This window comes from Peromyscus maniculatus, chromosome 1 (assembly GCF_049852395.1).
Source record: "Peromyscus maniculatus bairdii isolate BWxNUB_F1_BW_parent chromosome 1, HU_Pman_BW_mat_3.1, whole genome shotgun sequence".
NCBI classification, from domain to species: domain Eukaryota; kingdom Metazoa; phylum Chordata; class Mammalia; order Rodentia; family Cricetidae; genus Peromyscus; species Peromyscus maniculatus.
The window spans coordinates 159877407-159890643 of record NC_134852.1 but is presented as its reverse complement, the minus strand read 5'-3'; the positions used below and the strand labels follow the sequence as shown (position 1 = coordinate 159890643).

The 13237-nt window shown below is 51.6% G+C and overlaps 1 protein-coding gene across 1 annotated transcript; it reads left to right on the top strand.

The window, feature by feature from the left end:
• The first annotated feature begins 5109 nt into the window (after positions 1-5109).
• Otub1 (OTU deubiquitinase, ubiquitin aldehyde binding 1) lies at positions 5110-12957 on the top strand. The gene is made up of 7 exons (XM_006980741.4): positions 5110-5529; positions 7396-7457; positions 7698-7796; positions 11791-11909; positions 12054-12138; positions 12255-12449; positions 12579-12957. The coding sequence occupies exons 1-7, from the start codon at positions 5472-5474 to the stop codon at positions 12774-12776; spliced, it is 816 nt and encodes a 271-aa protein (XP_006980803.1). The 5' UTR covers positions 5110-5471; the 3' UTR covers positions 12777-12957.
• Positions 12958-13237: the final 280 nt, after the last annotated feature.

The following is a 13237-nucleotide window of genomic DNA, read 5'->3' as shown; positions in this document are numbered from 1 at the left end:
CCTGTTCTTGCTCTGCAAAAACTGCCAGGAAGGAGGGCCTGCCCTCCCGAGGCCTCGGCTTCCTGTAAAGACGATGGCTGTGCTAAACCATGTCCCTTTTGTCCTGGTCACTCACCTTGGCGTCACCCAGGGGCTGCTTCTCTGTGGCTGAGGTTTCATAGTTCCTTGACTCCTATGGGGAGTCATTTCCCACCTGGACATATATCCCCCGGACACAGATGGGCTCAGATGTCCCCAGATGGAAGACTGCATGGGAGCAGACTTGATCCTTTGCCTGCTGTCACATTTGCGACTTTCCAACATGCAGCCTGAATGCACTCGACTCGCTCACCCACATGTGTTAGCTATTTTGAGACATGGTGTCATACACCTCAGACTGGTTTCAAACTGCCTATGTAGCTGAAGATGTCAATCTATTTCTGGTTCTCTACATCCAGAGTGCTGGAGTTACAGGCATTCAACAATGCCATGCCCAGTTCTTATGTGGTGATGGGAGTCAAACAGGGCTTCGTACGTGCCAGGCAAGCACTCTACCCACTGGGCTAAGTCCCTAGCCATGGTGTGTGTGTGTGTGTACATGCACACTTGCTTGTGTATGGCGGGGTGACTCCAGACATTCTCCTTAGTCACTCCTCACTTTATTTTGGGGGTACGGTTTCTCTTTGACCCTGAAGCTTGCTGTTCTGGCTGGACTGGCAGGACGTGTGGCTCCACCAGCACTCACTCCTCCAGTGCTGGAGTGGCAGGTGCCCGCCGGCACACCCCGCTCTTGTGTGGCTGCTGGGCATCTAAACTCGGCGGCAAACACTTTTCCCACTGGGCCATCTCCCCAGCCCCTACACCAATCTTCTTGATACAGGACTTCACATCGATGTCCTGACTGGTGTGGAACTTGCTCTGTAGCCCAGACTGGCCTAGAACTCAGTAATGCTCCTGCCTCAGCCTCCTGCATGTTGGGACTACAGATCTCAGCCACCAGCCCAACTTGTATTGCCTGTTTTTGTCACTGGCCTTGGCCATTTGTGGAATGGTGAGTCAGGAGGCAGGGACAGGGTATAGGGCTGTACCAGGGATTGCTGGCAGATCTGCAAGTGGGGTTTAGATGCTTCGGGGTAATCAGAAGTTAGAAAGTGGCGAAAGGTGCAGGACAGATGGATGTGAGTAAGAGAACAGCTGTACACCACCAGGTAAATGGGCATTAGAAAAGGCTGAGCAAGCCCAGGACGATTGTCCACTGCTGTAAGATCAGCACTCAGGAGTTGGAGGCAAGTGGGTTGGAAACCAACCTGGACTACATGAGACCTTGTCTCGAATATACATAAAATATAAAATTAAAGCAAGGACTTGATTGACAATGTCACTCAGCAGAATATGAGCTTAGTATGTGAGAAGCCCTGAGTTCAGTCCTCAGCTCTGAAGTAAAGCAAGCTAACAAGGGTTTAATAGAAAACATGAAAGGCTGGATGGGATCAGGAAGGGCTGGAAAGAATGAGTATGACTGTAAAACAGAAAAGGAAGGGCCCTGTGGAGAATCAGATGCACTTTGTCTTTACTGTGCCAAGATTAATGTTCTGCTGTATGCTTACCACCGTAGGAAAACTGAGTGAATACCATATAAGATCTTTATTGTTTCAAATAATAAAAGGCTGGAGAAGGCTGGGCAGCGGTGGTACATGCCTTTAATCCCAGCACTTGGGAGGCAGAGCCAGGTGGATCTCTGAGAGTTCAAGGCCAGCCTGGTCTACAGAGCCAGATCCAGGACAGGCACCAAAACTACACAGAGAAACCCTGTCTCAAAAAATAAATAAATAAATAAATAAATAAATAAAATAAAAGGCTGGAGAGATGGTTTAGTGTTTGAAAGCATGTACTGCTCTTGAAGTTTTGATTTTCGGCACCCACATCACATGGTTCACAACCACCTCTAACTCCAGCGGATCAGATGCCTCAGCCTCCATAGGTTTCTGCACTTAAGTGCACATACCCCTTCACCCACAGACACATTAAAAATATTTTAAAAAGTTACCTGTGAATCCTCTAAAAAGTTTAATACGAAACAATAGGAAAGTACAGATCCCAACAGGGCAGTGGTGGCACACCTTCCATCCCAGCTCTCGGCAGGCAGTCAGAGCTCCGAGTTTCAGGACAGCCAGGGCTACACAGAGAAACTGTCTCGAAAAACAAAAAGTACAGATACCAAAGATGCTGTTAAGAAAAGTTATAGACTTATGCAGAGAAACCTGTCTCAAAAAAAAAAAAAAAAAAAAAAAAAGGAGAGAGAGAGAGAGAAGAAAAGTTACAGACTGGGGGAAGGGGAGATGGATGACTCAGAGGGTAAGGGTGCTTGCTGCCAGGCCTGATGACCTAAGTTGGATACACATGATGGAATGAGAGAATCAATTCCTACAAATTTTCCTCTGACCTCTACACACGTGCCACAGCACAGTTTCCCACACACACATGTGTGTAGTAGAATGTTATTTAAGTGTGTTACTTTTGTTTGTGTTGCATTTGTTTAACTCTGTGAATCTGTGTTATTTTGCCTGTCTAAAACACATGACTGGTCAAGTGGAGAACTGAACGGCCAATAGTAAGGCAGGAGAGAGAGATGGGCGGGACTGGCAGGCAGAGAGTATATATGGAAGGAAAAATCTGGGAACACGAGGAAGAAGAGAAATGAAGATCAAGGAATGAGGGAGAGGAAAAAGGAGCCAGAGACGGAGGAGGACTCCAGGGGCTAGCCACCCAGCTACACAGTAAGCCACAGAAAAAGAATAAGATTTACAGAAGAGGAAAAAAAAAAAAACAGAGGCAAAAGATAAATGGGATAATTTAGTTAAGGAAAGCTGGCAAAAAATAAGCCAAGCTAAGGCCAGGCATTTATAATTAATAATAAGCCTCCATGTATGATTTATTTGGGAGCTGGGTAGTGGGTGCCCCAAGAGCCCAAAACTAACAACAACATGTGTAATAAGAATATATTGTTTTAGCCGAGTGGTGGTGGTGCTCACCTTTAATCCCAGTATGTGGGAGGCAGAGGCAGGTGAATCTCTATGAGTTTGAGGCTAGCCTGGTCAACAGAGCAAGTTTCAGGACAGCCAAGGCTACACAGAGAAACCCTGTCTTTTTTTTTTTTTTTTTAAGATTTATTTATTTATTATGTATACAGTGTTCTGTCTGCATGTATCCCTGCAGGCCAGAAGAGGGCACCAGATCTCATTACAGATGGTTGTGAGCCACCATTTGGGTGCTGGGAATTGAACTCAGGACCTCTGAAAGAACAACCAGTGTTCTTAACCTCTGAGCCATCTCTCCAGCCCCGAGAAACCCTGTCTTTAAAAAAAAAAAAAAAAAAAAAAAAGGGCTGGAGAGATGGCTCAGAGGTTAAGAGCACTGCTTGTTCTTCCAGAGGTGCTGAGTTCAATTCCCAGCAACCACATGGTGGCTCACAGCCATCTGTAACGAGATCTGGTGCCCTCTTCTGGTCTATAGTCATATGTGCAAGCAGAATACTGTATACATAATAAATAAATAAATCTTAAAAAAAAAAGAATATATTTTTTTAAAGGTTATAATCTGAGGCTTTGGTTCCCACCTTCCATTATAGAAGGTCCTTCCTGGGACTCCACAGAAACTGCTGGGTTGGACAGAGCACAGCTGCTGCACTCAGCTCCACACCTGGACGCCCTCTTCTGGGCTCCCGGACACCAGGCATGCATGTGGTGTAATACATACACAGGAATAGATCTTCAAAAAACATATAAATAAAAGCTGGGCTGGCCAGGTGGCTCAGTGGGTAAAGTGTTTGCTACACAAACCTGACAACCTAAGTTCTATTTCCAGAACTCATAGAAAGGTGGAAAGAGAGAATGGATTTCATAATGTTGTACTCTGACTTTCACACAGGCACCATGGTACATATAGCCTCCCACACATCACAGACACAATAAATTTTTTCACAAAAGAAAAATAGCAAATAACAAGACACATGATTTCTATTTGACTTTGCTTTTTTTAAAAAAAAAAAAATATTTATTTATTTATTATGTATACAGTGTTCTGCCTGTAGTCAGAGAGGGCGCCAGATCTCATTACAGATGGTTGTGAGCCACCATATGGTTGCTGGGAATTGAACTCAGGACCTCTGGAAGAGCAGCCTTAACCTCTGAGCCATCTCTCCAGCCCTAGGCTTTGCTTTTTATGTTTGCTTTGTGAGTCTCATTGTATAGCTCTTAGTAGCCTAGAACTTATGTAGGCCAGGCTGGCTTCTGTCTTGTAAAGATAGATATCCACCTGCTTCTGCCTCCTGGGTGCTGGAATTAATGGTGTGCACCATGCCCGGCTTGTACTTGGTTTTCCTTATTCTTGAAGAGAGCTACAAAACAACTCCCCCCTGGCCTCTGTTACCTGGGCTAGGGAGTCCAAACAGGAGCTGGGGTTGGGACTGCTCAGGACAGAGAACTGCTACTCTGGAGGGCAAAAATGAGTCCCTTTATGGCTCAGTGCTGGCTAGAGCCAGGCTACCAACCAAGTAAATGAATGTCTTTCTCCTGCAAATTCAGTTTGGTGCTTGCATTTCAGGGTACACAGGGCCTGCAAATGGGAGTGTTCCTTTTCCTACCGGTCAGCCCCCATTTGTCAGGCAGAATAGACAAAACCCAAAGAAAAAGGGAAGCTTTGGCAAAACTTAGCAAGGACGGTCCCTTTTTGGCCCAGTTTTACGTGTTTTGAGACAGGGTGTCATGAAGCCAAACCTAGCCTGAAATTCGAGGATTACCTTGAACTCTCTGGTCCTCCTTGTCTCCACCTTCCATGTGCTCAGATTATGGATTTAAGTCCATGCTTTCAATGGCCCTGCTTTTTCAACCAGAAAGACATTGAGCCCAAAGTTAGGTCGGAGCTTTTGGTTCGACATCAAGGGAAGATACTCTCTTGCTGGAAACACGTCTCCAAAACCTGCAGAGAATAGCTCAGTGGTGAGGGGCGAGAGGCCGCGATTCAGGGGCTCTGATTCAGGGGCTCTGAAGGGCATCGGGATGTCGGCACCACTTCCCGTCTCGCGGTGGCTCCGCGCCGCACTGCAGCGCCGGTCGCCGCGTTCCGTGAGTGCACGAGCAGCAGGGATGCTGCCGTCAGTGACTTTTATTCCATCTCGCTCCTTACCGCAGTTACACAACCTGCGTTTCCAACTCCAGTGCACCGCAAACAGAAGTGACTCGGGGAGGCCCTCAGCACCTCATGACCTTCAAGGACAGTGGGGGACGTGGAGGCGCGCGCCGGGGTCACTCGCTTCTCCCGAGGCCTCGGGCCCGACGCTTACCGGGGCGGCAGGAGCAGCCCGGCCCCTGACGACCGCCCGAGGAGCCTGTTGCTAGGGGCGTTGCGAAGGAGGGGCCGCGAGGAGGGGCCCCCTTCCGGGAGGAGGGCGATTGATAACCCGGAAGCGGTCGGCAGTGCGGCGCTGTTTAAAGATGGCGGCGGAGGAGCCTCAGCAGCAGAAGCAGGAGCCGCTGGGCAGCGACTCCGAAGGTACGGACCGAGGGGAGGATGTCCTGCCCGGGCTGGCGGGGGCGAGGCCCGGCCGGCTGTTCCCGAGGAGCTCCGGGAGGCAGGCCCGCCGGGGACCGGGCGCGGCGTGCCGCGGAGCTGCCAGCCGCCTCGCCTCCCCTCCCCCTCACAATGGAAGCAGGGCCGCGGCGACCCCCGGCCGGGCGGGGCGGCGAGGGCCGCCGCTCGGCCTCTCGGGCACGCCTGGGGCGGGGCCTGGGCCGCCCCGCCTCTCCCCGGCCCGCGGCCTCGGCGGGCTCCCGAAGTCAGCCGGCCCGAGTTCTCGCAGGGAAGCCGAGGCCTAGGCCCGGGCCGAGTCGCCCGCCTGCCCTTCCCCGAGCCGCCGAGAGGCGTGGAGTGACGCCGGGCTGCCAAGCACCAAGTCCCCGCCGGCAGCCCTCTTCTGTAGAGCTCGTGCTGGTCTTCCAAGCCCCCTTGAGCAGATCCAGGCATTGTTTTTCTAGTTCTCTGGTTCTTAAAAAAACAAAAAACAAAAAACAAAAAAAAAAAGCCGGTCACGCCCTCTCCATGTCTACCATGAACTTGGGCTCTGGGGATCGAGTAAAGTCTCTCGAGTGGGAGGGACAGCCCTGAAGTAGGACACAGGCTCAGCTGAGAACCTGGGATAACCATGTCCCAAAGGATTGACTTTAAAAAGTCATCCGTCACACGCACACCCTACTCGTAACTCCACACTCTAGTCTAGAGGCCGAGGACTAGGAAACCCAGGTATGCAGAAAGAAATAGTTCTCGATCACACATCTTAAGAAGAGTCGGGGACTAGAATTGGTATCTCCTGACCCCTATCCAGTGATTGCTTAGAGCGGGGTCCATAGGAAGAACTCCCCAGATCCAGGGATGACTCTACGGAGTGCTTAGGTATTACTTGCTGCTGACAGAATCCCAGCATATTTTGATGATGGGAGCAAGGTGTTGGCATTAATCCATTCTACAGGTGAGGGGAGAGGGCTTTGCAGTGCACTGGCAAGTGACCTTGCCAGGAGTCCAGACAGGAATTGTGGGCTTGCCCACAGCTCTTCATTGGTTTTTTGACCTTGGGCAAGATGGAGTCACCTCTTTGCATTTGTTGTTTGGAAACTAAACACCATTAACAATGCACAGGACCGCAGAAGGATAAAGGGTGTGTCCCAGTAAAGTGCACGCTCACAAGATGCTCTCATTCACGTAGGGCTCCACCCCCCTGATCTTGCTTTCCCCGAGAGACTCTTCCCCAGAACATTCCCAGGATGCTACACAGTACTGTTAGGAAGCAGGGAGGGAGGAATATCAGAGCTGGTGGGCGCCTTGACGGGGATCCTTATTCTGTCACTTGATTTTTCATTTACTTTTTTTTGAGTTGCTAGAAATAGAAGCCACAGCCTCACACCTGCAGGACAAATGTATCTTCTACCACTCAGCCTCACCCCCAGCCCTGTTTTCTTTTCTTCCAAGATAAGGCCTTGCGGTATTTCCAGGGCTGATCTCTAACTCCTAGGCTTCTTGATCCTTCTGGTCTGGTCTGTAAGTACTAGGACTTAGAGCCGTGCACTGTGATGCTCAACTGCCCTCTTTTTTATTTTATGGAGAATAGCTATATGTAGCTCCAGCAGCCTTGAACTTGTGGTCTTCCTGCCTTAGCCTTCCGAATAACACCATACCCAACTACCTTCTCCAAAAGATGAGAAAGTGAAAACCTAAGAGGAAGGATTTTGCCAAGATTACACAATGGAGTGTAAGACATGGGGCTCCAGATTCCAAACCTGTTCTGCCGAAACTGCCTGCCATAGAGATAGCCAGGCCCCACAGTTACCCTTGCTCGGCACTTCTTTTTTCTTCTTCTTTTTCTAGGTGTTAACTGTCTGGCCTATGATGAAGCCATTATGGCTCAGCAAGACCGAATTCAGCAAGAGGTGAGGGGCTGGAGAAGTTGGGGAAGCAGTAGCTGAGGACTTCATGGTGGGGATGTATAGTCAGGGCCTGAGGCCTAGTGCCTGTTTTGAAGCCTCCCCCTCCAGTCTATGCTAGGCACTCCATGCTTTTATGGGGGTTGCTGTACCACTGAATGACCAGCCCAGAACCCCTTTCGTAGGTGTTAGGCATGGGTTACTCAACCTCCTTGGCAGAGCATGATGGATCCCTGCCTCCTGCAGATTGCTGTGCAGAATCCTCTGGTGTCAGAGCGGCTGGAACTCTCAGTCCTGTACAAGGAGTATGCTGAGGATGACAACATCTATCAACAGAAGATCAAGGTGGGATCCTGGCCAGAGGGGAGAAGGAAGCCTGTTTCAGCCCTGCTTTTTGCCAGGCCTAATCTTTGAGAGGGTAGGGTGTTGGGAGGGACGGGACACACCTCTCATTGCTAGTTCTTGAAGTGTGCAGCCTCTGGACTGAGACCTCCATTCACATCAGATTGCCACTCAGCAGCTGTCTTCTTGACAGGTCCTTCAGTGTCTCTGAGCCCTGGGTGTCCTCATCTGTAAAATAGGGACAGTGAAAGCATCTGCCTGTAGGGTGGCTGTAAGGTTGAGGTAGGTGATGCCCAGGTGGGACCAGGTGCCGACTGGGTGGGCACTGACAACTCAGTACCCAGCCATGGGCCAAACCTGCTGGTGTTGGGATGGGTAGATGGGTTACACAGAGACCTGTCCTACAGTCTGTTGGTTGGATGTTTGTGGAGGACAGGCCCCCTGTGTGTGTCCCTGTTGGATCACTCAAACTGAGGCAGGTTTCTTTACCAGCCACCCCAAAGGCTGGGAGCAGTGGAGGTTGAATTGTGACCCTGGTATGAAAACAGTATTTAGTAGACAGCCTGAGGTGTTAGGAAATGGTATACTCAGTCTTCCTCTAAAGATCGTAGGAGTATGTATATATATATACCTCTATACTTGGAGCTGGGGCCTTCAGGTGGCAAGCGGGTAACCCAGTGAGTGAAGCTGCCAAGAAGTTAACTGGGAGGGCACCGTCTCACAAAAACGGGCATGGCAGCCAGTATCTGCCGTTACTCCTCTGTTGTCAGAGAAGCCAGAGTGCATGAGCTTTCCTGACTGAATATTTGGTAGCTAATGAGAACTTAAAACATTGTGTAGGCCTGGGGCACAGCTATCTCAGTAGTAGCGTGATCCTAGTGTTTGCAAGGCCTTTGGTCTGTCCTTAGCACCTGGGGGAAATGTATGTGCTAAATAACCCCTCTTCAGCCTAGGTCAGCTGTACCTAGTTTGTGACCTGATCATCCCCCCACTGCTGAGGGGTTTGGGATTTCTCCAAAATACATGTGAGGACAATAAAGCCCTGACTTTTTTTAGGTCTCTGCTTTCCAGTTGTGTGACCTCAAGCTAGAGTTCTTTTCTGCCTGTGGGGCAAGTCCAGGGAAGATGTTGGACTCACTGCTGATGCTGCTCAGCAAGGCTTAGAAAGCTTAGGCTTTTCCTCTCCCTTGTGGCCAGTTAGTAGAATGGTGCCCCATCCAGGGCCAATTGTCCTACTAGGCTGCCCTTGTGAACCCAACAGGATGATCCTCAGGTTCTTCCTGTCATTGAGTCATTCAGCCAAGTGTTTAAATGTTTGAGAGAGCTGTTAGCAGCAATGTACCTCAGCACCCCTAAACTTCCATTCTGTGTGCTGTGCCCAGGTCCTCCTGTTCTTCCTGGGCCGTAACGGTAGAGCCAGGCTGGCGTGTGTACTTGGCTCCTGTGGAATGGACTCTGAGGATGTGAGGAAGTGGACATGAGCATTCCACAGGGTACCTGAGCGTATGTGCCCAGGGAGCTTAGAGAGCAGAGTGACTGGACTCTGGGCAGTCTCTGCAGTGGTCATGTTACAGTTACCAGGCAGGCGCCCTGCCCCAGGTGCTGGAGGCACTTGCAGGTACTGGGGACTGAAACACAGTCCTGCTTCTGTGATGCTTACAGGGGACAGTACAAGACAGATCCAAACCTAAAGGTATGTGTGGTAGGGAGAGAATGAGGCAGGAGGATCAGGGCCAGCCTGGGCTACATATGGCAAAAACGCTGTCTCAACGCTGTACCACCCCCACACCCCCACACCACACGCACAGTTTGGTTGTTGGAGTTGGTTAGTACTGTGGAGAGAAGTGAAGGAATGGGAGAGTTGGTATTTTAAGTAGGGTAATAGTTAAGAACCTTCCTGAAAAGGTGTATTTGATGAACAGACAGAAGCAAGATTACAAATGACAAGGCATCCAGGAGTCATGGGGGCTGAGGTGGGTCAAGAAGGGGACATCTGGGCAAGTGGAGGCCATCATGAAAGCCAGTTTGCCTGGGAGTGCGTGAGTGCTTGCAAGGATGCAGGGAGGAAAAGGGCTTGTCTGTAAGGGAACTGTTGTTTCGGGGTAAGGATAGGCTGCAGGGATAAGGTGGAGGCAGAGGGAGTCGTGAGGCATTTCGCAGTAGAACAGGAAGCAGGTGTGACGGACCAGTAGTGGGCTGTGTTGAAGGAAGAGCCTAAGGGATATACTGTTGGGGGGATGTGTTGGGGAGAAATGAGTCGTCTGTGAGACTGTGGTTCAAAGCCTGGTGTAGAGCAGGTTGGTGCAACCCAGCTGTGCAGTGGAGCTGTCTGGGACAGTAAGGTAGAGAGGAGGCAGAGCATCAAACATGGAACTTGGTTTGTTTTTGGTTTTCAAGAACAGAGTTTCTCTGTGTAGTTTTGGTACCTGTCCTGGATCTCGCTCTGTAGACCAGGCTGGCCCTGAACTCACAGAGATCCACCTGGCTCTGCCTCCCGAGTGCTGTGGCTGCAGGAGCGTGCCACCACCGCCCGGCTGTTTTTGTTTTTTGAGGCAGGGTTTCTCTGTGTAGCTCTGGCTGCCCTTGGAACTTGCTCTGTAGACCAGGCTGGCCTCGAACTCAGGAACTCAAGAGATCTGCCTGCCTCTACCTCCAAAGCACTGATATTAAAGGCCACCACTGCCCAGCTTCAAAGGTAGAACTTTGTCTAGGTTTGGCGGCCTAGAATTTCGGCACTCGGAAGCTTGAGGCCAGAAGATTGCTGCAAGTTCAGGGCCAGCCTGGGCTGCAAAGTGAGACCCGTCTCAAAACCAAAATGAAAGGAAAGAACTCTATCTGCGGACCAAGAGGTGGAGTTCCGTCAGGCCTCAGGCAGGAAGCTCTGTGTTTGGGGGTGTTGCAACTGGCAGGTGTCTTGAGGAAGGATACTGTGTGGTTTGGTGGGAGCCCTGTCCTTTAGAATGGAGAAAGAGGAGGAGTATCCTGGGAGAGAGCAGGGAAAGGAAAAGATGGGGTGTAGGGTTGCCACCCTCCAGAGGCTGGGCTGGGGGGGCTGCCTTGACCCTGCTGTAGTAGCTCCAGGTTGTTGTTGACCTTGGTCAGACAAAAGCCTCCCATAGGAGTTTCTGTTTTTATTGGGAGACCTACCTGGATCTTATGTGCCTGTGGGGTCTGTAAACTATATAAACTAGATTCATGTCCTTGAATCTGAAGGAGGAGGTGAGCTGGTGGTGAGTATTGGGGTAGCTAAGTGGCAGATGTCAGGGCCGCGTTCTCAGTGTGAAGGGACTCATTACTGAGCATTGCCTGAGGGTTGTCATCTGGCAGGTGTCTTGAGGAAGGATACTGAGTGGTTTGTTGGGAGCCCTGCCCTTTAGATTGGAGAAAGATGAGGGGTAGCCTGGGAAGGAGCAGGTCAAGGAGGGAGCCGGCTGAAGAGAGCAGGAGTAGGGGGGTCCATGCGGGTGATGAGGCCTGCTTCCGTCACTGCCATGGGGATGTGCTTCATTTGGAGAAAGGGAAAAGGCTGAAGGAAGGAGATGGTCCCTGCTGGGGCAGCGTGGTGGGAAGTGAAAGTGGATGAGGAAATTGGTTTACCCTCGGACTGTAGGGAGAGCTGCTTTGTGTGGCCGGAGCCCTGCTGAGCAAAGGCACCTCAGGCCTCCAGGCAGCTGGGAGCATGGTCTGTCCTGTCTCCCTGCTTTGCCTTGCTTGGATTGAAAGACCTGAAAAGCCGCCTTAGTCAAAGATGATGGGTCATCTGCTTTTATAAGCAAATGGCTCTGTAGCCAGTACACCCACAAGGCAAGCAGCTGGTGACACATTAGTGCACGGTCTCCAGGAGCCTCCAGGGGAGGGCTCTGTCCGGTCTGTGACTTGGTGTCCTCTTCAGCAGTCTGGAGGTGGGAACTTGGGGCTCAGTTGCCACCCGCTGCTCTGGCCATTTCTTGGACTGCCCTGGCTTGGCTGGGTGTTAACCTGGGCTGCTCCTCTGCAGGACCTCCACAAAAAGTACTCCTACATCCGGAAGACCAGGCCCGACGGCAACTGCTTCTACCGAGCGTTCGGCTTCTCCCACTTGGAGGCACTGCTGGACGACAGCAAGGAGCTGCAGCGGTACGCGGGCGGGCGGGCGGGCGGGCGGTGGAGGCTTCCCTTTGAACTTGGTGGGTGGTCTTGTCTGGGCAGGGCTGTGCGGCCCAGACCCTTGTTTTGCTGGCTGAGAAGCCCATGCTGGCCTCCCATCCCTCTCCACCACAGGTTCAAGGCTGTGTCTGCCAAGAGTAAAGAGGACCTGGTGTCCCAGGGCTTCACTGAATTCACAATCGAGGACTTCCATAACACGGTGAGCCCTGCTGTCTCAGGCTGGGCCCGCAGGGAGGAGGGTGCCTATAGGCTGTGGAAGGGTGGCTTCTCCTCACTCATTTTCCTCACTGTACCTTTTGTCCCTGGGTGGGGCAGTTCATGGACCTTATTGAGCAGGTGGAGAAGCAGACCTCAGTAGCTGACCTGCTGGCCTCCTTCAATGACCAGAGCACCTCGGACTACCTTGTGGTCTACCTGCGGCTGCTCACCTCAGGCTACCTGCAGCGGGAGAGCAAGTTCTTCGAGCACTTCATAGAGGGCGGCCGGACTGTTAAGGAGTTCTGCCAGCAGGTGCCATCTCCTCTTCGCTCTGTCCTGGGACCCTCCTTTTCTCTTTCGTTTGAGGGTGGGGCATGCCAGGGGAAAGTGGGGGGCCTGGGGAGGGGTTTGGGACAGGCCTGACCCGCCCCTGTGCCGCAGGAGGTGGAGCCCATGTGCAAGGAGAGCGACCACATCCACATCATCGCCCTGGCCCAGGCCCTCAGTGTGTCCATCCAAGTAGAGTACATGGACCGTGGTGAGGGCGGCACCACCAACCCACACGTCTTCCCCGAGGGCTCCGAGCCCAAGGTCTACCTGCTCTACCGGCCTGGACACTACGATATCCTCTACAAATAGGGCTGGCCGGCCTGCTGCGCCCTGCCTGCCTCCCCCTGCCAGGCGTTAGACATGTACAGAGGTTTTTGGTTTTGGTTTTTGGTGTTTGTTTTGTTTTGTGGTTGTAAATGGTCATATTTCACTCCTCCCTTTTCCTGTCACACAACCTTCCATGTTTTATTAAAGGGGATGCTGGTGGTGAGCCGAGTGTGCGTCTCCCTGCTCCACTGCTGTTCCCTACCTGCCCGCTGGCTGCTGTGTGTCTGGCTGTCCCTTCCCCCAGGGGGGTCCCCAGCTTTCTCCCTATCTACCCCCAAGCATTTCTGCCAAGAGAAGTTTGAGAGGGCTGGGTCTCCAGGTTCCTTGGATTTCTGCTTTCTACCCATCCACAAGGCCTGCCCCCCCCCTTTCCTCCTTGACTTTCCAGGGTTTCCATGGGAACTTTTGAAATTCCTTGGGAACTTGGCTGGAGGTCTCAGGTC